Source organism: Marmota monax, unplaced genomic scaffold, assembly GCF_021218885.2.
Source record: "Marmota monax isolate L192 unplaced genomic scaffold, Marmota_monax_Labrador192_F-V1.1 WCK01_AAM20220418_F8-fsc00141, whole genome shotgun sequence".
NCBI classification, from domain to species: Eukaryota; Metazoa; Chordata; class Mammalia; order Rodentia; family Sciuridae; genus Marmota; species Marmota monax.
In genome coordinates this window covers 952268-974200 of record NW_026692981.1, presented here as the reverse complement: position 1 = coordinate 974200, position 21933 = coordinate 952268, and the positions used below count along the sequence as shown (strand labels likewise).

Sequence of the window (21933 nt, the reverse complement as noted above, 5' to 3'; positions counted from 1 at the left end):
AACATTCTGATTGGTCTCCTTGGTTTTCAAAACTCGCGCGCAATAAAGCCATTGGCTACGGAATCAACAAGGTGATTGGTAAATTGCTGAAGGCTCTGATTGGATGAATTACTTCTCATGCCAATTCCTCATCTTTTGTCTGTGACCCAGGGAGTTAATGTCCTAGATGTCTAGAGTGGAACTAAGGAACCACTTAGAAGGTCTTGGAATATGCTACTTCTCATTTGTTTGGTGTGTGGTGGGACTAGATTCCTAACGCTTTAAGAACGGATGTATTTGGTGGGGGGGGGGTGGAGGGGGGGGGGGGGTGGGGGGGTGGGGGGGGGGGGGGGGGGGGGGGGTGGGGGGGTGGATCCCTCTAGGCACCTCGACTGCCCGCGCCTAGATTCAACTTGTGGAAGCTTTGACCTTTATATACATAGGATTTCTGGATGCAGTACCTGGGACATTACCGGCAAATGCCTGGCCCCAGCGTCACTGGGCAAGTGTTAACTGACATGCGAAAGCTAGCCCAAATGGAATGGAGTTTTGCCGGATACTCTAGGTTAAGGTGAAAGCTCAGGCTTACTTTTCAAGAATCTTACATTGCGCTGTTTTTAGCAGTCCAGGTAGCATATTCCTCGGGTACCTTTTCCACAAACTCAAAAATCATTCGTTTATTTTCGGTTTCCTTTGCTAGAGAAATATTCTAAGAATAAAGGACAACGGAAGCTGTGATCTAATCCAACCCTCGATTTCGGAAAATTTGGGCGTAATTTGTATGCCCCTACCAGTCTTTACTTGAAAGCAATTAAAAGCTTTTCTCATTTTCCTTCCTCACAGCTTCCAGGCGTCTCATTTTACTTCAGCCACGGGTATAGCGAGTGACCTAAGGGTTCTGGTCAGGTACATAAAGTTTACCTACTGTGCTACGAAAACTAGGTAAAGCCGGTTACAAAGCTCTTTAAATGCAAATGTGGATGGCTCTGAAAAGAGCCTTTGGGTCTTAGGTAGCTACACACAGACTTTGGTTGCTTCACTTGGCTTTAGCCTTATGGTGGCTCTCGGTCTTCTTGGGCAGCAGCACTGCCTGGATGTTGGGCAGGACACCGCCCTGCGCGATGGTCACGCGGCCTAACAGCTTGTTGAGCTCCTCGTCGTTGCGGATGGCCAGCTGCAGGTGGCGCGGGATGATGCGCGTCTTCTTGTTGTCGCGGGCCGCGTTGCCCGCCAGCTCCAGGATCTCGGCCGTCAGGTACTCGAGCACCGCCGCCAAGTAGACGGGCGCGCCGGCCCCGACCCGCTCGGCATAGTTGCCCTTGCGCAGAAGGCGGTGGACTCGCCCTACCGGGAACTGCAGGCCAGCGCGGGAAGAGCGCGTCTTGGCCTTGGCACGCGCCTTGCCGCCTTGTTTGCCGCGTCCGGACATATTAGAATGGGAACCAAAGTGACAGTAATCAGGAAAACTGTTTACAAGTGCGCAAGCAGCTAGCCTTTTATACTCTCCTGCCGTTTTGCAAAGTAGCCTATGCCATGAGCTGAAGACAAGTCTCAGCCAATTAAAAGGCAGATGATTAAAATTTAAAAAAACACCTCTAATTTACATGAAATGTTTGTAGTTGAAAGTTCAAAGTAAGGTGGAGTTAGGGAAAGAACCAATAAGAGCTAGATTTCAAAAATAGCCTATGAGAGGTTAAGATACTAAAACAGCCAATGAGAAGGAGTTATTCTGCAATCCTTAATTTGCATACAAGCAAGCAAATATTAAGGGTGTTTTGAGCTTGTGCTCACAGTTTCTCTATCTTGGATCCTGGTGGTTGTGTTCGAGAATGCCTGAGCCAGCCAAGTCCGCTCCCGCCCCGAAGAAGGGCTCCAAGAAGGCGGTGACCAAGGCGCAGAAGAAGGACGGCAAGAAGCGCAAGCGCAGCCGCAAGGAGAGCTACTCGGTCTACGTGTACAAGGTGCTCAAGCAGGTGCACCCCGACACCGGCATCTCGTCCAAGGCCATGGGCATCATGAACTCGTTCGTGAACGACATCTTCGAGCGCATCGCGGGCGAGGCCTCGCGCCTGGCGCACTACAACAAGCGCTCGACCATCACGTCCCGGGAGATCCAGACGGCTGTGCGCCTGCTGCTGCCCGGGGAGCTGGCCAAGCACGCCGTGTCGGAGGGCACCAAGGCGGTCACCAAGTACACCAGCTCCAAGTAAACAGTGCTGCGAATGCGTTTATTAAACCCAAAGGCTCTTTTCAGAGCCACCCACAGTTTCATGAGAGAACTGCAACTCAAGAATTATGACAGTAAATTGTTGGAACAATACATGATACTGACCTTAAACTTTATTTCTGTCTTATACCTGATCAATTAAGAGCAAAATGCAAAGCAGTTAGTGTGGGGAATAGTGAGTGTATGCATAATAATGGGCAGGTCCAGAGACTTCTGTGGCTCCAAGGACTCTCCCGGTTCTTCCTAACCTGATAATGGATCTTGTCCACAACTACTTCAATTCCCTGAGATTGCGTATTTAGAGAAATAGGTTTCAAGGTCTTCACATTCGTGTGGGGTTCCTTAGCCGAGCCCTTTGGAAGAACAAAGGGAAGGACAAACAGTTCCCGCTCAAGTTCCCACTCCGGTCCTCTATGCAAATAAGGGTTGTAAATAGGTGTGAAGGGCTTAGGTCTGATTGGCTAATGGCAAAACAACCCTCGTTGGTAAGATATGAATGCAAAAAGGAGCTTCTGTGGGCTGTTTATCCTAATAGGACCCTTCTTGGGAATTCAGTTTAAGTTCATCTTAAAAATATAGATCCTTTCAATCCCCAGTACCAAAAAAGAAAAAAAAAAGATAGGTCCAGATTGCTTAAGGATAGAAATGTGGAAACTCTTGTAAGAATTGCTTTTTAATTTTTGTTTTACTTATCTGTTTATTTATCTATTTTTTTGTCAGGGGCTAGAAGGAAGTTCTGTTTCACCAGCTTCAGCAGCTCATTCAGGCCAGACAACACCCATTTTTCTTAGGACACATCAGGGCACACTCTGATCTTCCCGGCCCTCTAACACAAGGTAATGCCCAAGCTGATGCGGCAACTCGTTCCATCTTTCCAATTTTTGTTGGCTCCATTCAAAAGGCCACGGAGTTACATAATCTTCACCATCTAAATTCCCAGAGCCTTCAATTACTTTGTAAAATTACCAGGCAACAGGCGCGAGAAACAGTAAAAGCATGCCCTACTTGTGCTATCTCCCTCCCCATTCAACACTTGGGAGTTAACCCCCGAGGATTACTGCCCAATCACATTTGGCAAATGGATGTTACTCATTTTCCTGAATTTGGAAAGACCAAATATACACATGTTTCTATAGATACCTTCAGTGGCTTTATTTTTACATCACCACATTCCGGAGAGGCTACCAAGATGTCCTTTCTCATCTTGTTTCAGCCTTTCCGGTAATGGGTAAACCGACACATATTAAAACAGATAATGGCCCTGCATATACCAGTGCCAAGTTTAAGCAGTTTTGTGCTACCTTGCAAATTTGTCATACTACTGGAATTCCATACAACCCTAAGGGCCAAGGCATTGTGGAACGTGCCCACCTTACCTTAAAGACTTGGCTAACCCGCCTTAAGGCTTCCGCCCTTGTATTTACCACTCCCAGGGATCGCCTTAACCATGCATTATTTGCCCTTCATTTTCTTACCCTAGACAGTGAAGGCCATTCGGCCGCAGACAGACACTGGCATCCCTCTTCTAATTCTGTTCACCTACCTGTTATGTGGCGCGATCCCCTTACAAATAAATGGAAAGGCCCAGATCCTGTCCTCATCTGGGGACAAGGCTCACCTTGTGTTTTGGATCAAGAGTAAGCAGCCCCAAGATGGTTACCAGAACGCCTGGTTAAACAGGTCAATGACTTACCTCAACCCAGGGACGGAGGCCCTCCCCCTGAGGACAAATTTTCCTCTTTTTCAGATGCAGCCAACAATTTGTATGAAAATCCTCCTACTTGAAGTACTTCTGTTGAACAGGTTTGTACACGGGGGCCTTGGCCCTCCACCTTCCAACATCATGGAGCACCTTTTTGGCTCCCCCTGCGAATGCAAGGGAGGATCTCGGTCTCAGGCTCCCACCAGTTTTACCCAGACTGTTGACTGCAGGACTAAGGTGGCTTACCTCCGTGCTGAGGCTGAAGCTAAACTCGGTGGGTTTCACCAGCCTAAATGGGTGTGTGTTAACAAGATTATTTCCTCCAGTACAAGTAAAACTCTCCAAAATTGTTCTGCAACTTGTACATATACCATGACGGTGCATGTCTCTTGCTATGCGTCAGCCTCAATTTGTGTTTAATAAACAGGGAGTACAATATTTTCAAGCCTCCCCAACACAAACCAGATCTGCTGAAGGAGTTGGAGTTGCCGCAGATACCATCAATGGCTTTCTTGGACATACAAGTTACCACACCACGCTGCGGTTAGCTGGATGCCAAGGCACTGTTGGCAAACCCTCCCGTTGGCCTCTTAACGCCCCTACGGGGGTCTCTGATGGTGGAGGGCCCACGGATGCTGTTAAACATATTCAGATACTTAAGCTTTTAAAACCCCAACTCCCTGAGCTTACATATCATCCCTTAGTGCTGCCTAAATCCTAACTTCCAGATTTAGATATTAATACATTGGGTATTTTGGAAACTACCTTTTCCTTGCTTAATGATTCCAATCCCATCCTTGCTAGTGATTGCTGGCTTTGCATGACAGCAGGGGTGATAATGCCCGTGGCAGTTCCTATTAATTCTCCCATAGACAATAATGATACATGCCAACCTGGGCTTCCTTTCAGAGTACAGCCTATGAGTACTTTTACATTATGTCTTTTAGGCATGATGCAGAATAATAACTATGATGTTGATGTTGGAATTAATTCTTTTGGAAATTGCTCAATATTACATAATTATTCTTCACCTACCCCACCTCTTTGTCCCCCCAATGGTACAGTTTTTGTCTGCAGAAGAAACTTGGCCTTCCCCAGGCTTCCGACAAATTGGACCGGTGGCTGTGTTCTTGCCTTATTGCTCCCTGATATAAGTATTGTATCAGGAGACGAACCTTTACCCATTCCTAGCCTAGACACCCTAATAAAAAGACACAGGCGGACAGTACAGGCCTTACCACTCCTTGCCAGCCTTGGAATAGCAACTGCTGTGGGCACAGGTACAGCTGGCTTAGGCACGGCTATACACTCTTACCGTCGCCTGTCTCAACAACTTATAGATGATGTACAAACTCTATCAGGAACCATTAAAGATTTACAGGACAAAATAGACTCCCTGGCAGAAGTAGTCCTTCAAAACAGATGAGGCTTAGACTTGCTGACAGCTAACCAGGGAGGTATTTGCTTGGCCCTGGGGGAGCAATGCTGCTTTTATGCCAATAAATCAGGCATAGTACGCACTAAAATTAAACAGCTTCAGGAAGACTTAGAAAAAAAGACGGAGGGAACTGTTTGAAAATCCACTTTGGAATGGGCTTAATGGATTTCTACCCTACCTTCCCCTATTGGGCCCTTTATTGGGTTTACTTTTAATGGTGTCCATAGGACCCTGCATTATAAACAGGCTGGTACAATTTATTAAAGAACAGATTAATATTTTAGCCTCTAAGCCCATACAGGTCCACTGTCATCGTCTGGAGATGGAAGACTGTGCTGCCAACATTTAAAAGGGTGTTCCACCCTTCTCACAGGCTTATTTCTTAAGTTTACATCCCCACAGACCTCTCTTTCTTATATAAAAGTACAAATAACAGCTTCTGACCAACCATCTTCTGCCCTTGCCATAAGGGTTAAGTTATCCCTCCTCCCATGGACCCCTCCGCTTGGGAGAGGACGCACCCATGGAGTGAGGATGTTAGGCCATAATGACGGAGGGTGCAGGAAGGACTGCAGGAGGATGGATCCAGGGATCCCAAAACCCAAGACCTCTGAGTGACACGCCCTAAAAACCGTCTCCTCCAAAAACATGCCAAGGCCACAAAATCTCCTAGTGAGGACGTTCGCTAGGATCAGGAGATATTCTAAGGCCTCCTAGAGGAACAGAGCCTCTATCACCCCCTAAAAACATGGCCAATAAAGGCATGGTCAAATATTTTCTATAAGAAAGGGGGAAATGTCAGGGGCTAGAAGGAAGTTCTCTTTCTGAGAATAGCCTGACCTTTACAAGAAACAGCCTGCCTTGCTGGGAGCCATTAGCCAAGTAGGTATGACAATTTCCTTGCCAGCGTACCCCATGTTGCAGTGACATTGAATGTACGTGACCTTGCTCAAGGACCAAGGCAGATTAGGGTGTTCCCGGTTTTAAGATAATCGTGTTTAGGGCGTTCCCAGTTTAGGTTCCAGGTTTAAGGTTTAAGATTATTCCTGCTGGGAATAGGGCGTATCCTGCTGCCTGAGTTCCCCTTGAGTTCTCACGGGATTCAGACAGTATATTTTGGAGATAGAAGCCCAGTGGAGGGGGATTTGGGCAGAGAACGTGGATTTGGGAAGAGAACGTGGATTTCCCCAGAACGTGATTGTAGACGGCTGGTGTGAGTTCGGGAATAAAGAGTTGCTGTTTGAATCTACAAGCTGTGTGGTGGCTCGTGATTGTGTGCCCAGCCAGACTGCGGCATTTGTGCCCAGCCAGACTGTGGCTCCCAGCACTGCCTGGGAAACATCCTGCGACCATCTATCTTCCTGGAACATCCTGCAGTTATCTCGCCTTGTGCAGACATCCTGCAGCTGGCAGTTTTACAACCTACATCCAGCAACTGCCAATAGGAGAGCTTCCCCATCCCCAGCATATAAATACCTCTGTGTGAACAATAAAAATTTGCAGCTTGATCAGAACTCCTGTCTTGCTGTCATCCCTCGTGTCTCTTGTCCCTTCATTCCTCCCGGCCTAGGTTCATCACCCTCCTTGATGTCCTGCAGGTCAAGAAAATTTTTGGTCTCCCCATGCCTATTTCTCAATTCATTAACTCACTGTATATGCTTCCCTCCCATTTATATACTAGGTCTTCCTCTTATTCCCACAAACCTCATATACCTATTTGTTAGATGGACTTCTTCAGCTTAACAAGTATATGCTTTAATTGGACAGAACCATTGCCTGAGGAGGCCTAGCTTATCTGAACTCACTCTGCCCCTGACAGTGGTCACTTTAGAGAAAATGTGCAAATACCTGTGCCTAGAATGCTGAGGAACACTAGAACACCTCAGCCTTAAAGTAGAAGTAACATCATGTTTAGGCTCTTTCAAGTAGCCGCTGTCTTTCTGACCTTCCCATGGTAATAATCAAGGAGGACCCAAAAAAGTCACTATCTCCCATCTACCCTCAATTGTATATATATAGACGGAGTTAAGAATATACTACCACACATTGTAGAACCCTGATATACTATGTTCAGGTGAGAGAATTTGAGAAACAGCATGTGTAGGACAGTCTCTGACCATGTCCCAGCTTTCTCCTCTAAAGCAGGTCACCCTAAGATTCTTGTGAGACCTGCAAACCCCAGCAGGACTCAACAGGCCTTGCTAGTTTTCCCCTAGTTTAACATTAGTTCATATTTTCTTTGTCCTGCTACACTTCTCCGAGATTGTCCACTTTATCAACCCCAGCATGAAAACAGCTTTAACAGCTTCTTCAGGTCTTTCTTACCTTAAGAAGGCTCTCATGTCATGTAAAACTTAAATGAATGTGCATGTGTTTCTCTTGTTTGTTCTTCTTACAGGCCCCCAGTCAAGGAACCCAAGATGGGTAGAAGGAAAAAATAGTTTCCTCTGTACAACATCCTATGGGTGGATCTGTGTTCTGTGTGCTTGTTTTTCTCAGTAGAAAAACAGGCAGAACACTGAAAACATCCAGAAAAAAACAAAATGAAAATGTTTAAGAAGGATTCTAGTTCACTAGAAATAGCAAAGTACAGGATGTGTGGCTTAAACAAATGTCCTCACAATCCTGGAGGTAAAGTCTAAGATCAACCTTGTAAACAGTTTTCTTCTGTAGTCTCTCTTCTTGGCTTGTAGATGGCTATCTTTTGTCTTTAGGAGGTCTTCCTCTGTGTGTATGTGTTTTAATCTCTTCACCAGATTGAATTAGGGCCCACCTCAATAACCTCATTTTGCATCTTTATCTCCAAATAGAGTCATATTTTCAGATGTTAAAAACTTCAATATATGAATTTGGAACAGATAAAATTCAACCCATAACAAGAAGTGTAGTAACGCTGGGCATAGGGGCTCAGAGGCTCAGAGAGGAAGATTACAAATTCAAAGCCAGTCTCAGCAACTTAGCATGGTCCTAAGCAACTTAGCGAGACCCTGTCTCAAAATGAAAAATAAAAAAGGCTGGGGATGTGGCTCAATGGTAAAGCGCCATGGGTTAAGAAAAAACAGAGTGATAATGCTTCTTAATAGTACTCAAGAGTGATCTCATTATGCTCTGCCTCAGCTCTATATACACATCCAAGTTTGAAATCTTGTCTTCATTTTAAAATATTCCCTTTCCTTTTGTGCATATAGTTAATAATATATAAAATCCTACTGATCTTCTAATTTTTTAAACATGCTCTATGCTTCTGCTTAATTTTGCCCAAAAAACAGAAATATGATTGTTTGAGAGTTTGGCTAAAAATAGGTTTTGTCCATAGTGAAATAGTATGCAACAATCATTAAAAACATTGTGACAAAAATAAATAAAAAATGTTTGTGGGGTAGTGTGGGGATAAGGACAATTGCAAAACAGTGTCTTCTCAATTATAATATATTCACACACATAATATAGTTGGGAAGGAGAGGCTGTATTAGAAGGATCCATGCCAAAATGTGAATAGTACTGTTACATTCTTCTGGGTAAAAAGATTAACTGCTCTGCAGAGAACATTCTCCATTTGATGCTCTCCACAATTACCATTTGTGTGTTCAACAGACAGTATGTTCTACCTCAGATCTTTTCCTCTCCAAAGTCTCTATCCTATTTTAAAAAGAAAAGGAATATATTTAAATAATTATTGAGTAACAATTCTGTACCAAGTGTTATGCTATATCTTAATATGCAAAAATGAACGACATTTTTAAATTAAGGAAAAGTAAAGTGTCTAGCCCAATAGGAAAAAACAGACTGAGAATTTTTAAACTACATAGCTCTGTCATGCTAAGCATATGTTCTTATTTATAAACTAATGCTCCATTAAAGTTGAAGAGGAACAAATGAGAAAGTTAAGCAAAACTTTGTGTAGTATGAATATAAGGGCCAAACAGGAATTTTTAAGGCAAAAAAAAAGATGGAAATACAAAATTCTGAGCTGTGGTTACCTCTGATGGATAGCAGAAAGATGAGATGAGGTCAAAGCAGCCGTTTTGCTTTGTTATTCCTAACTGGCAACTGGATTCAGATATGGTCATCAGATTATCCTTTACAACCTGTCTGTGTTTAATGTACTCTTGTGTTTGTATATTAGCGGAAAAGTAAACTCCCTTCTACAAAAAGTCAGAATCTCCATGATTTATGAAATATAGCTAGTACTGAAATTTGGTTATAAGAAAATCACACCTGAACTTTGCAAAAATTGCTAATATAGACTTGTTTTAAAGAATTTTTTTTAATCAATCACCTACTGTGTCTTCCCAACCCACCCCCTTTCTTTTTTATCACTGAGCTCGCTCCGGAGTCACCGAAAATATAGGCATACAGCCCACCTCGCTTTTAAAAGATTCTTCATGAATTACCATCCCTTTCTGCCAGAAAAAGGAAAAGTGACTTGAATTACATTCTGCTGACATCCTATATGGTATTCCACCCCTGCTTTGCCTTCCATAGGGTTATGCTTTTCGTTCCTGGTAGACTGTAGGCTCCTCAACTGCAAGGAAGAGGAAAACAGGAAGTGAAGACAGATATAGAAATTGCAATGCTAAAACAGCATGGTCACAGACAGCCTCATCCACAGGATATTTAAATACAAACCTGAAGGAAGTAAGGGAGTAACACATTCAGAGATCTGGCATGGAGGTCCTCAGAGAGGGGACTATCAGTGCACAGTCCCTGAAACAGAGACATTACTTCAAGAGAGCTCCAGGGGCTATGAAGTTGGGAAAAGTATTGGGATTTGTGGCCACATGAGTAACAAGATCTTTGTGGACCAATGAAAGGACTTAGGGTTTTACGCTGGAAGGAGAGCCATTGGAAGTTTTCCAGGGGAGAGGCAACCTGGTCTGAATTGCCCTTTATTGCAATCCATTTGGCTGCCACAGTCCGGCTGCAGCAAAATAACCGGGGGGTGACGAATAACTTGTGTAAGTTGGTACAGCAGGAGTGGGAGCCGTTTATTGTAGGACCGGAGGGATATTTATACATTCCACACAGCCTATTAATTAGCATAAACTAGACACATCAGTCAACCAATAAGAAATCTCCACACTTAATGGCTTGCTGGTGTTACATCACAAACCACTCCCTCTGGCATTTTGCCAGGCGCCATCCTGACTTGTTTACAGACTCTAACATCTGGCTGCTCTGGGGGAGAGAGCAAAAGCAGGCCCAGGAGGTGAGGGTTCTGCAAAAAAATCATAAGTGAGAAGGGATGAGAAGGGACAGTGGGGCTGGCTGGACCGGGCCTCAGCAATCAGAATGGGAAATGGTTGGATTCCATTTGTATTTTTAAAATAGAGTTTTTAGTACTTGCTGATGAACTGGATACAGAGTTTGAAAAGACAAAAAAAAAAAAAAATGATAGCATTGTAGCTGACAGGTGAGAATCACCACTCACCAAATCCAAGAGGAGCTGCTCTGCAGAGGTCAAGTCAGAAATGCTGTCTGAGGACTGTTAAGTTGGAAGTGGCTATTGATTGGACTTCAGGCACAGATGCCAAAAAAGTAGTATGGTTTCTGAGACTGGAGTTCAAGGGAAATCTGGGGGCTGTGATTTAATTTCCAAATCAACATGCAGATGATATTTCGATAGCAACAAGTAAACATCAGTTCAACAGAACCAGATTTTCATTTTCAAGATTCATGTTCACAGAACTGCAAGGATTAGTAAAGCTAGGAGAAAAGGCATTAGATAGAGGACTCTTGAGGTGAGTTTCACAAATGGGTTTCAGGAAGCCCAATAACTCCCTGGAGTTGTTTGCAAAATATGTGGGGAAAGAGGTGCACTTTGGAAAAGGCGTGCATGTATATCACTGGATCCTCATAGTAATAACCCCATGGCTTTAAAAGGTTGAGTAAATTTTTCAATTTCATTGCCTATATTTATAACTTAAAGGTATTCTTCCACATCTATAAAGTGGTGATAATACATATTCTACAGAAGAAGCTACAGGAGAAAAAGAATTGATTGAGGAAGCACCTGTAGAACCATCAGTTAGGAATCCACATATCACAAACAGAGCTCATTCAGCCCTTGAATTGCTGCTCTTCATTATCAACCTTCTTTCCTAATAAGTTGCATCTGATCATGTAGCTTCTCTGTTTTCATGTCAATTACGTTTCCAACTCAGACCTTTACCCTAAACTCCAGACTCATACATCAACTGCCCATTTCATATCTTCCTCTTAGATATTAACAACTTTTCAAACTCTGAATATACAAAACTAAGACTAATTCTCTCTGAAACCTGTTTCTTCCTTACTCTTCCCATTTTAGTAACTGGTATCTCCATCCTTGTTGCTATGGCTAAAAATCATTGGAATTATGGTAAATATTTCTCTAGTCCCCTATATCAGTAGCTCAGGGTGGGGGTGGAAGTGTGGATAAAAATATCTGAAATCTACCACTTTTCACAGCCTCAACCACTAACACTGAAGCCCAAGCCACTGTCATCTCATCTGACTTGTTGCAATAGCCTGTCTCCTGGCTTCTACCCTCGTCCTATCAGGCAATTCCCCAGACATGCAGACAGATCATTTTGAAGTAAATCAGATGTTGTCAAGTTGTCTGCTCAAAACTGTTCAGTGGTCTCCACCTCATTCAATGTAAAACTGAAAGCAGTTACACACCAGCCTAGGAGGCCAGATAGGAACTACTCACTTCCATTTGCTTCCCAGACCTTGCCTCCTTCTCCTGCACCCCAGGCAGTCCTACTTGGAACACTGCTTCATTTTCCCATTGTCTTTTTTCTCCGTTCCACTTTGTCAATGAACTTTCTATGCCGCTATCATCTAAATATTACCTTCTTCTTCACACACTGTGCCTTTCTCTGCTTCAGTAATCTCATAGCACTTAACACCATCTAACACACTTTTATTTGCTTACACACCCACACCCAATAAACGCCATAAATGAACATAAGAATATTATTTTTATTCACTTCCACCCACTGCTATAAATATCAGACTATAGAAAATAAAAGTGCTACGACATCCTTATGGAGGTTTCTCCTCAAACCAATGCCTTTGCTCCAATAGAGATTCATATTGACACGCAAGAATCCATCTTATAAAAAGATGATATTCAAAATGCCTTTGTTAGCTTTCTTGATATAAAAGTAGCACCATACAGATCGCTTGCTATGATAAGGGAAAAAAAGGCCTTATTTTACAATAAACTATCACCTTATGCCAAGCATTTATATATCAACTTGCATTTGGATAAACAAAACATCATGTGCCCCCTCATGCGATGTACAAATTTCAAGCAAATCGCTTCTACTTCACATTATAAATAAACGAAGTAAAACATTTTGTAAAGCACTTCCACCAGAAATAAGTCAAACTAATGGAACTTCTGAGGGACTAATCGCAAGCAAATCAATATCTAAAAAAAACAAAAACAAAAAAACAGGAACGCCGAAGGACAGTTTAAGAGCCGAAACAAACAAAAACGTGGTTCACTCTCTGAGCCAAGCATTGTTTGGGATATTTTCTACGTAAACTAAATAGACCTTGAGACTTTGGTTTAAATTAGTTAACAGTAGTAGAGTGTGGGAATTAAACAGTGCACCTAACAAGTCCACTGATGCCTGCACATAAACATGCCCTCATTTCTGTAAATAAGGATGTTTGCGTTTGCTCCTTAACGTCCTATCGACGGCGTAGCCTTAGCGTTCCTCCTTGTAATAAATCGCACTATAACTCCAAGCCGATTGCTGGCCTGCACCTACACATTGCTGCCAGCACCCAGGGCTCTGTGCAGCTCAGGACGCTCCAGGGACACTGTGCACCAGGAGGCAGGGCAGGCAGCCTCCAGACGCCGGCTCCAGTGCGGAGACCGTGTGGGGCCAGCTCCACTTACCTCTTGCGCAACAGAGGACCGCCCTAGCTACACAGGCCTAGGTCAGCTTATACTGCTTACAACAGAACACGACATGCCGTGACAAAGGACGAAATGAAATGCAACACACAACATCAATATGGAAGTAAGGAAGAGCTCTTTTAAAGAAAGCTGTGGGCGGCCCTGAAAAGGGCCTTTGGTTGGTAAAGTTAAGCGATGGCGGCACCAGGACGCTCAGCCGCCAAAGCCGTAGAGGGTGCGGCCCTGGCGCTTGAGCGCGTAGACCACGTCCATGGCCGTGACCGTCTTGCGCTTGGCGTGCTCCGTGTAGGTGACGGCGTCGCGGATCACGTTCTCCAGGAACACCTTGAGCACGCCGCGGGTCTCCTCGTAGATGAGCCCGGAGATGCGCTTGACGCCGCCACGGCGGGCCAGGCGGCGGATGGCGGGCTTGGTGATGCCCTGGATGTTGTCGCGCAGCACCTTGCGGTGGCGCTTGGCGCCGCCTTTGCCAAGACCTTTACCTCCCTTGCCACGACCAGACATGGCTAAAGCGCTAAGGAAGTGTGCCGAAAGCGTGAAAGCAGAGAAGCAATTCCCTTATATGCACGGATTTCGGACCTGATTGAAGACTGAAGACGCGGGGCCTTTCGCCCCGCCTTTCAGAGCTCAGCCCAGATGACGTCACTAACATCCGGGGCCGCCGCCTGAGCATGCCCTCTACGCAGGTCTTTCAGGCGGGCTCTTTGTCCCCAAGGGGGAGTTTTCCGACCTTTCAACAACTACGCCAAACCAAAAAAGTATACACAGCCTTTAGTGGTTATCGTGTGCTTTAGAACAGTTGCGCTGGAGCTTTCACCACATGACCAAAACTGCAGTCTCTGCTATGCGGAAGCCACCTTTGTCCCCGTTACCACCCCTCACTGGAGAGAAAGGAAACGCGCTAGATTGGCTGCATCACCACGCCAAAGAAAACCTCCTCCCCGAAGGCAGAGACACGGCCGGTTACTGACTCGTGGTAAAGGCCCACGGGAGTCCCGGGTTCCATTCCCGACCTACCCTGCTCCCCCTGCTTATTAAAGTCTGACCGCCCTTTGCTCTGCACCCAGTAACTCACCAGTGTGCAAGTGTCTGCGTTTCTCTTCTCCTAGTTGTGTCTTTGATTCTGTAAGCAGCACTCTTCCAAACAATTTGCATCCTATGATCCAAAAAAGGCGATTTCTCTCAAGTCGGTTTAATTGTAGGTGGGCTGAACATATAGCTTATAGACAGTGTTAAGAGTATTATTAGAAGGACGTAGTGACGCAGAGCAGAGTGGCGCAGCGGAAGCGTGCTGGGCCCATAACCCAGAGGTCGATGGATCGAAACCATCCTCTGCTATCCATGGTTTTCTTTCTTTTTCTTTCTTTCCTAATATAAAAATCTTCTAGACTAGTTTCACAATAACTAAGAAAAATGAATCTAGATTTTTAGAGAGGAAAAACAGTCCTGAAATTAAGAACATCTGTCAGGAAATAAATTTGAACTGTTTTGCAATCTTTGCAGATAAACAGAACGTTTTCATGGACACCCAAGTGTACTCTCATAATAAATCAGATTTCTTCCAGCTGCCAAAATGGCCGTGCCATGACAATTCTTTGTTGCCTCCGAAGCGGGGGAAAATGCTGAAATAAACTGAATGCCAAGGACCAGGACGGGGTAGGAACACAGGAATGTAGTTTTGTTTGGTTAGTTAGGGTTTTGGTTTTGGTTTTGGTTTTTGGTTTGTTTGTTTGATTTGTTTTGATAAATAATTAGAAAGCCTTTCTTGCCGAGTGGTTAGGTTGATGATAGACTGTAAATTCACTAAGAGTCACTCTGCAGAGTCTTTGCAACTACCAGACTCCTACCCTTGTGAGTGAGTAGTAGTTTGCAACAGGTGTGGACTTTGGATAGCTACCTTTGAACTCGTCCTCAGAAAACCCTTCTGCCCCTGCCACTGGTAAATGTGTTTGTAATCTTTCTTCCTAGAATATTTCCTGTACAGCCATTCTCTGCCCTTATTTTCTTTAAGCACATGTGTTGTTTTATTTTTCTCTCTGTCTGAAAGGATTCTTGTTCAGATATTTATGTGTCAGATACTGTACTAGAAGCTAAGGAGAAAAAGACGTGAAGTAGCCTGTAGCCTACAACTATTTTTAAAGAAGGAAATATTTTCATTATAATGTAACAGTGGCCCCTTCACCTTCTGCAGCCCTCATTGCTCTAAGGCTTTTTTTTTTTTTTTAATGTTTTTTTCTCTCTTCTCCCCTCTTCCCCTCCCTAACAAGAATAGGGAGACTGTAATCTTTTCTTCCCCTAGTTAACTGCCCTTGAACACATGCACTACAGGAAGGTGATGCCTGCTGAGGATCTGGTAAGTAATTACCTCCCAAATTAAAAAGTGAATCCTAACCAGGGGGCCATCAGGGCCCCCTGGTCCCATCAGAGCATACCTGGAATGTACCCTTGAAGAGTTCTTTAAACACACACACACACACACACACACACACACACATGTCCCTCCTGATGGGGAGAGTCACAGCCTTTGGGAGAGGAGTCCCCTGTGTTTCTCCTTTGCTAGCAAAGCAATAAAACTTATTTTTCTCAAAACTGTGTCCTCATTATTAAATTGGCATTGATAAGCATTGGGGACAGAAACTGAGCTTTGGGTCACAATAGCATCACTTCTTTAAAAGGTTAATGTGTTGAGTGCAGAGGGAACAAGGAAAATTTGTGATTGTCCAGTCATGGCCATCCACTAGTTAAGTGTGGTTTTTTTTGGGGGGAGGGGGGCTCTTATAAAACTCAGCATTAACAGATTAACAGATTAAGATTTATTACAGCAAAGGATAGAATGCAGGAAAATTGGGGGAAATGCAGGTGGCAGAAGGCTGGAGAAGGCTTCCTGTCCTCTGTTATCAGTCAGTAATCACACTTGTGTGCTTCTCTCCAGCTGTTGATAGACCCAGCCTGATTTTCTCTTAAAATTGGGAGCCATCTCGACACAAAGCCATGAAAAGCTAATTTCGGCTTTACTATAAATTACTGCAAATTCTGAACCTGCTTGGAAAATGCCTGCCCATGCCTTGAACTCACCCATGCCTGGCTCTCTCTGACCAGATAGCAGCCCTCTCTGAAACTTTAGTGACGCCTCATAAATCTTGGCCTTCCCTGGCCAGATAACGACCCTCTCTGAGGCTCTAATGACCTTCATAAATTCTGATGATGGGGCCAGCAAAAATGTAAACTATCCTTTGTGTTATGCTCATCAGAGTTTTGTTATCTGTAACCCCCCTTTGTGTAACTTTCTGGGCTATAAAGCTGGGCTACAGGAAAGCTGTGGTGCTCTATTGTTCCCAAGGTTTTTAATGAGAGAGGCAGCCAGGCTGGTCAAAATAATAAGCTCGCTTTAATTTGATTTTAATTGGAGTCAGTGGTCTTTTCTTGTGTCGTGGTCTAACACTGAACTGCAAGGACATTGTCAGTTGCACCTGCCAAGCAAAGTCCACTTGAATATGGAGTCAAAGTTGTTAGAGGGAGCTGGTCACCTAGCTATCACACCAGCCACCATGAATGTTCATGTCTGCTTTAAATATGCTGACAACCTGGTTCATGGTGATTCACTGCTTCAGGGATATAGAATAACATCATTACCCAGTAACAATGTGGACATTCCAAGTATTTAACTTTCAGAGTGTGACCAAGGGTCATCACCAAGGCACTTACTACAGAGTTGAATAGAATACAACACTTTTCCTGTGTAACTTTGCCCTGGCAACTCTCTGTTGAGGAATGTTGGCAGGTTTTGAGCTAAAACTTGGATTGTTAGAGTCTGTAAACAAGTCTGGATGGGGCCTGGCAAAGTGCCAGAGGGAGTGGTTTGTCAAGTAACACCAGCGAGCCATTAAGTGTGGAGATTTCTTATTGGTTGACTGATGTATCTAGTTTATGCTAATTAAGATAAGCTGTGTGGAATGTATAAATACCACTCCTGTCCTGCAATAAACGGCTCCTTCTCCTGCTGTATCAACGTACACAAGTTATTCGTCATCCCCCGGTTATTTTGCTGCAGCCGGACTGCGGCATTGGATAAGTACTTATTAGCCAGAAAGAGCACTCTAGGCAAAAGAAAACACACAGAAACACACACACACACACACACACACACACAAGGAGGCATAAATAATAAATAAATAATTCACAGTAAGGGAGGTTGTGTGAGGGAAAGTTGGAAAGAAGTGAACTGGCTGTGTTGGAAGCACCTCCAGTTCACTCACTGATGCATGAAATGGCCAAACCCGTGACATCAGATAGATGAGATTATACTGGTCTGTCTAGAAGAGAAAGGCCCTGCACACCACCCAGCGCCATTGGGGGTTGCTTCAGGAGGAGGAGCAAGCAGGACTATGAGAGGCAGGTTTTGCAGCAGAGGGAGCTGGCAAAGAAGCCAAATCCATTATGTCAGAAACTGAAAGGGGCACAGCTGATCTTGCTGATAAGAGAACAGCACCAATGGGGAGCTTTCCTGTTCAGTTGGGGGTGGGGGCATATCTAGCAAGAAAAGGAACTGTGGTTAGGCCTCTGGGGGCCCGGCAAGGGTAAAAAATGTCCAGGAAGCTCTTGAATGTTTAGAATTACAATGCACTCTCAAGATATGCAGAGCAGATAAAGAAAGGGCAAGTCACTAAGGGAGTCAGTATGCAATGCACACAGTTTAGGTTTTGTTTTCTATGGACAACTCTGAGCAAAGAATATGATAGGATTCTCTTGGTAGCGCAAAAAAAAAAAAAAAAAACTAGAATTTTTATGGTTTTTATTTACCTTATGATTAGTTTATTCTTCAACAAATCATTTCCCTCCTAAACTGTGAGACGGAGGGTTTGGCACTACCTATATTCATCTATGTCTGACCAAGCCACACTGGTCAGCTCCACTTAATGTTCAATACATCATTTAAACTTCACTGGCCGAGCAAGCTGTCCCTTTGGCAGGCCAGTAATCCCAGTGGCTGGGAACATTGAGGCAGAAAGATGGAGAATTCATAAGCCAACCTCAGCAACTTAGCAAGGCCCTAAGCAACTTGGCTGGACCCTGTCTCAAAATAAAAAGGGCTGGGGATGTGCTGCAGTAGTTAAGCACCCCTGGATTCAATCCTTGGTGCCAAAAAACAAAAACAAAACAAAACAAAAACACTTAACCAATAGATCTTCACACACACTTGACTCTCAAAACATTCTTCCTGCAATCAAATCATTTCCATTGCAGTCAGTGGAAACTTCATTGTTGGGAGGGTGGAGTAGGGGTGGGATATTGAAAATTTATATGGTTCCTCTCACACCCCCAATCCAATCGTCAAACCCTTCAAGAAATATCCAGAAATCAACCACTTGCCACCACTTCCAGCAACATTACCATGATGGTTTAGTGACAGAGGTTCATGTGTCATCTGAATATTACAACATCTTTCAACCAATCTGCCTGCCTCCAGGAAAAAGAGGGAAGGAGAGAGAAAGTCCATAGCTGGGTCCTCCTGGGCACACAGCAACTTGTGAGCTGAGAGGCCTAGAAGAATATCTTCTTGTCAATAAGCTCACAATAGAGATAATTATGGGATTCAAAAAATATGTATATGAGGGTTGGGGCTGTGGCTCAGGGGTAGAGAAGTGCCTGGCATGTGTGAGGCCCTGGGTTTGACCCTCTGCACCGCATATAAATAAAATAAAGTTCCATTAACAACTAAAAAAAATTTTTTTAAGTATGTATATGAGAAAATCAGCACATTTTTATTGAGCTCCTACTAGTTTCCAAAAGTTTTTTTTATGGACAAGGTGGGGAAAGGCCATATAAAAAGCTGCTTTTCCCTGTTCCAGAAACTGCTTATTTAGTAATCAAGAAAAATCAAAAGCCATCATAAATGAATGAACATGCTCCCAGTGCCTGGATTGAAGAAATACCTTTTGTGTCCAATGCTAATATGAACTTCAAACGAGATCGCAGAGATTCACTAAGAGCCTTCAAAGAAGCCACCCAAAACACAACTTCAAATCTGTATCCCGTCGTGGGGCCAACAGTGCTCCAGAGCACTACAAATCCCATAAAGACGTTTCTTCCTCATGGAATGACTTCATCGCCTTTTATTGTATACTGACCAGTCCATTGACAATTTTCGGATTCCGACCTTGTTCCTTAGCTTCATAATACATGAGAACCTCAACAGAGAGCAATGGCCCTGGGTTTACCGGGGGGAGCCCCCCAAAAGAGTAACGACCCTGCCTCTCGGCTACCCCAAGACGCCCATCCAGACCAGGCCGCACAGTGCACAGTGCCCGACACCGTCGTCGCGGGGAAAGCAGACCCGGACCCCGCCGGGCGCGGCTGCCCGATGACCGCCAGCCCAGACGGGCGCCCAGTGCCCGGGTCTGCAGGGTGGGTGCGAGCGGAGCGGCCGGGCTCGGTGCCGCCGGACGCGGCAGGTGGGCATCTTTCCGGTCCCACGAGGCCGCTGTCCTGCACTCGGGAGCCACAGATTACCAGACGCGCGGAATGTCGACCCCGACGCCGCGGCCCCCAGTGACCCGGGAAGGCTGGGGTTTCCAGGTCCCGGTGTTCCCACCGGCTTCAGGAAAGCTGAGGAGCGGAGCGAGACGCCCCCTGCACGCCCTAAGTGTCACGGCGAGCAGCTGCTCCTGAGGACCACGTGGCCTAACGGATAAGGCGTCTGACTTCGGATCAGAAGATTGAGGGTTCGAATCCCTTCGTGGTTAATCCTTTTCCTCCGGACTCCAAGGGCGACGGTGCCTGTGTCCTTCCTTAGTAACGGAGGAACCGTCAGCCCCACGTCCTTCTCTGGTTTTCCCACGCCCTTGTCTTCGCCTGTCCTGCGGAGGAGTCACCCTGGAGCTCGAGGCCCTGGGCCCCGGATTTTAGAATCCAGGGTCTCAGCAATAAAGGGAGCGAAAGTCCAGCCGCACGGACCGCAGACGGTCAGCGCGCTGGAGGCCTCGGGCGGGCCGCCCGCGTCCTGGAGGAGAAGAGCCCCAGGAGCCGGGAGCTCGTCCTCCCGCCCAAACCGGCTGCCCGAGCCGAAGGCGCCGCGGCCACGAGGCGCAGCTCGGTCACTCGGATGGTCGGCCTCTCCGCGCTCCGGATGCGGTTCCACTGCGAACCGCGCCCCCACCTCGGTCCCCGAGCAGAAGGTCCAGTCCTTCTCCTCGAGGAGGAAGGCCCAGGTTAGGGAAACCGCTGCGGACCACCTGTTCCACAGAGCGTGCGCTCCCCCCGATTCTCCACCGAATGAAGCCAGTAAACACAACTTGACTCAGCTCTCACCGTGTGTCCGTCTGCTGGTCTTTGGCCACAGATGACCGACACTATTGAACTTTCCGCACAGAGACAGAGGAGCTAACTGTTTTGTAGTACCTCTCCTTTATCCATCACTAAAGCAGATCAAGAGGCAATGGGTTAAAAAGTTGAAGACCGTCTTTACAGGTCCTAAGTATAGCATTTTTTTTTTTTCAATTTGTTGTATTTCCACATTGCTGTATTTTTGTTTACATATGGGATGTTTGGAGCCAAAGGACAGCTTTTAATTTTTATTGAGTAGTTTTATCTATCTTCTTCTGCATTATTTCTTTATTCAATAAAAAAAATGTTAATGACCTAATGATTTTCTTTTACTAGGGAGCAATATAGTATATGTAACAGTCCCTTATGATTTTGCTGACCATTGTCATAGATTCTAGGGTGCTGTTGTACGTCCTTGTGGCCAGTGAATATTTGTACATACACTGTCCTTGATGAAAGATCACCCTGTCCGCGGGGTGCAGCCTGGCATCCCTTTACTCTGTGATCTTAGGTTGAGGATAGATTAAGAGAACAGGGTGGGAAGTACAGAGAGGAGCAGAAGACCCCGTCACAGTGGCCTGAATGACAACATGGACCTCCATGACAGCTACAACAGTGGACAGGGTGATTGGTTCTTTGGTGAATTTTAAGAGTGAAATCCATGGACACAAGGGTGACAGCAAGGCAATAGGATTAATTAGAGTGATAGGAAGAAGGCATCACTCTGCATGGAGAGGGGTCCAGAAAAAGATAGTAGGCAAGGTCCATCATCTGGAGATTTGTATGGATTACGGGAGAGAGCCCCCTATCCACTCAGTGTCCCGGGCGAGGCACTCAGGGTCCAATCAGGTTACCCTGTCCCCTTTTTTTTGATGGGCGTTGGGTACCAGAGAGCAGATGTCTGGCTATATCCGTTTTTTCTGCTTATGCAAGAGTCAGCCTGAACTTGATGAGGCCTGGCTTTTGTCTATTTTCTTGGCCCTGACCTTGACACCTGACCTTGAAAGAGCCCAAGTTCCTGCCGGTCCATTTAACCCTTCCTCCTACCTCAGTGAGAAATGGGTTGCTTCTGAACACATTCTCAACAGGGAAGCAAGAGGCTCAACTCTTTCCTAGTTTATCTGAGAAATGAGTAGAAGCTGGAATGCTTGGAAAAGATCTTCAATTAAAATTAATTCAACTTCGCGGTAAGAGGTACATCCGGTTTTGCAAAAAAGTACAAAATAATAAGTAGGATTTTTACAGAAGGCAGCAGAGACTGTTGGTGCAAAGCCCACCAAAGGGCAAGAGAATGTTGATTCGACCAAGGGGTGAGATGGGGGACAGCTGGGGAGCGCCGTGACTCT

At 45.1% G+C, this 21933-nt stretch overlaps 3 protein-coding genes and 2 non-coding genes across 5 annotated transcripts; 3 read left to right on the top strand and 2 right to left on the bottom strand.

The window, feature by feature from the left end:
* Positions 1–727: 727 nt before the first annotated feature.
* Positions 728–1456, bottom strand: LOC124097869 (histone H2A type 1-H-like). The gene has a single exon (XM_046452448.2). It carries the CDS (start codon positions 1406–1408, stop codon positions 1016–1018), a length of 393 nt encoding a protein of 130 aa, XP_046308404.1. The 5' UTR covers positions 1409–1456; the 3' UTR covers positions 728–1015.
* A 307-nt stretch (positions 1457–1763) lies between these two features.
* Positions 1764–2190, top strand: LOC124097873 (histone H2B type 1-C/E/F/G/I). Its single transcript, XM_046452452.2, has one exon. The coding sequence runs from the start codon at positions 1809–1811 to the stop codon at positions 2187–2189; it is 381 nt and encodes a 126-aa protein (XP_046308408.1). The 5' UTR covers positions 1764–1808; the 3' UTR covers position 2190.
* An 11172-nt stretch (positions 2191–13362) lies between these two features.
* LOC124097888 (histone H4) lies at positions 13363–13823 on the bottom strand. The gene has a single exon (XM_046452468.2). It carries the CDS (start codon positions 13766–13768, stop codon positions 13457–13459), a length of 312 nt encoding a protein of 103 aa, XP_046308424.1. The 5' UTR covers positions 13769–13823; the 3' UTR covers positions 13363–13456.
* A 707-nt stretch (positions 13824–14530) lies between these two features.
* Trnam-cau (transfer RNA methionine (anticodon CAU)) lies at positions 14531–14602 on the top strand. Its single transcript has one exon. It is a non-coding gene; the product is annotated as a tRNA-Met (tRNA).
* A 5332-nt stretch (positions 14603–19934) lies between these two features.
* Trnar-ucg (transfer RNA arginine (anticodon UCG)) lies at positions 19935–20007 on the top strand. The gene has a single exon. It is a non-coding gene; the product is annotated as a tRNA-Arg (tRNA).
* The last annotated feature ends 1926 nt before the right edge of the window (positions 20008–21933 follow it).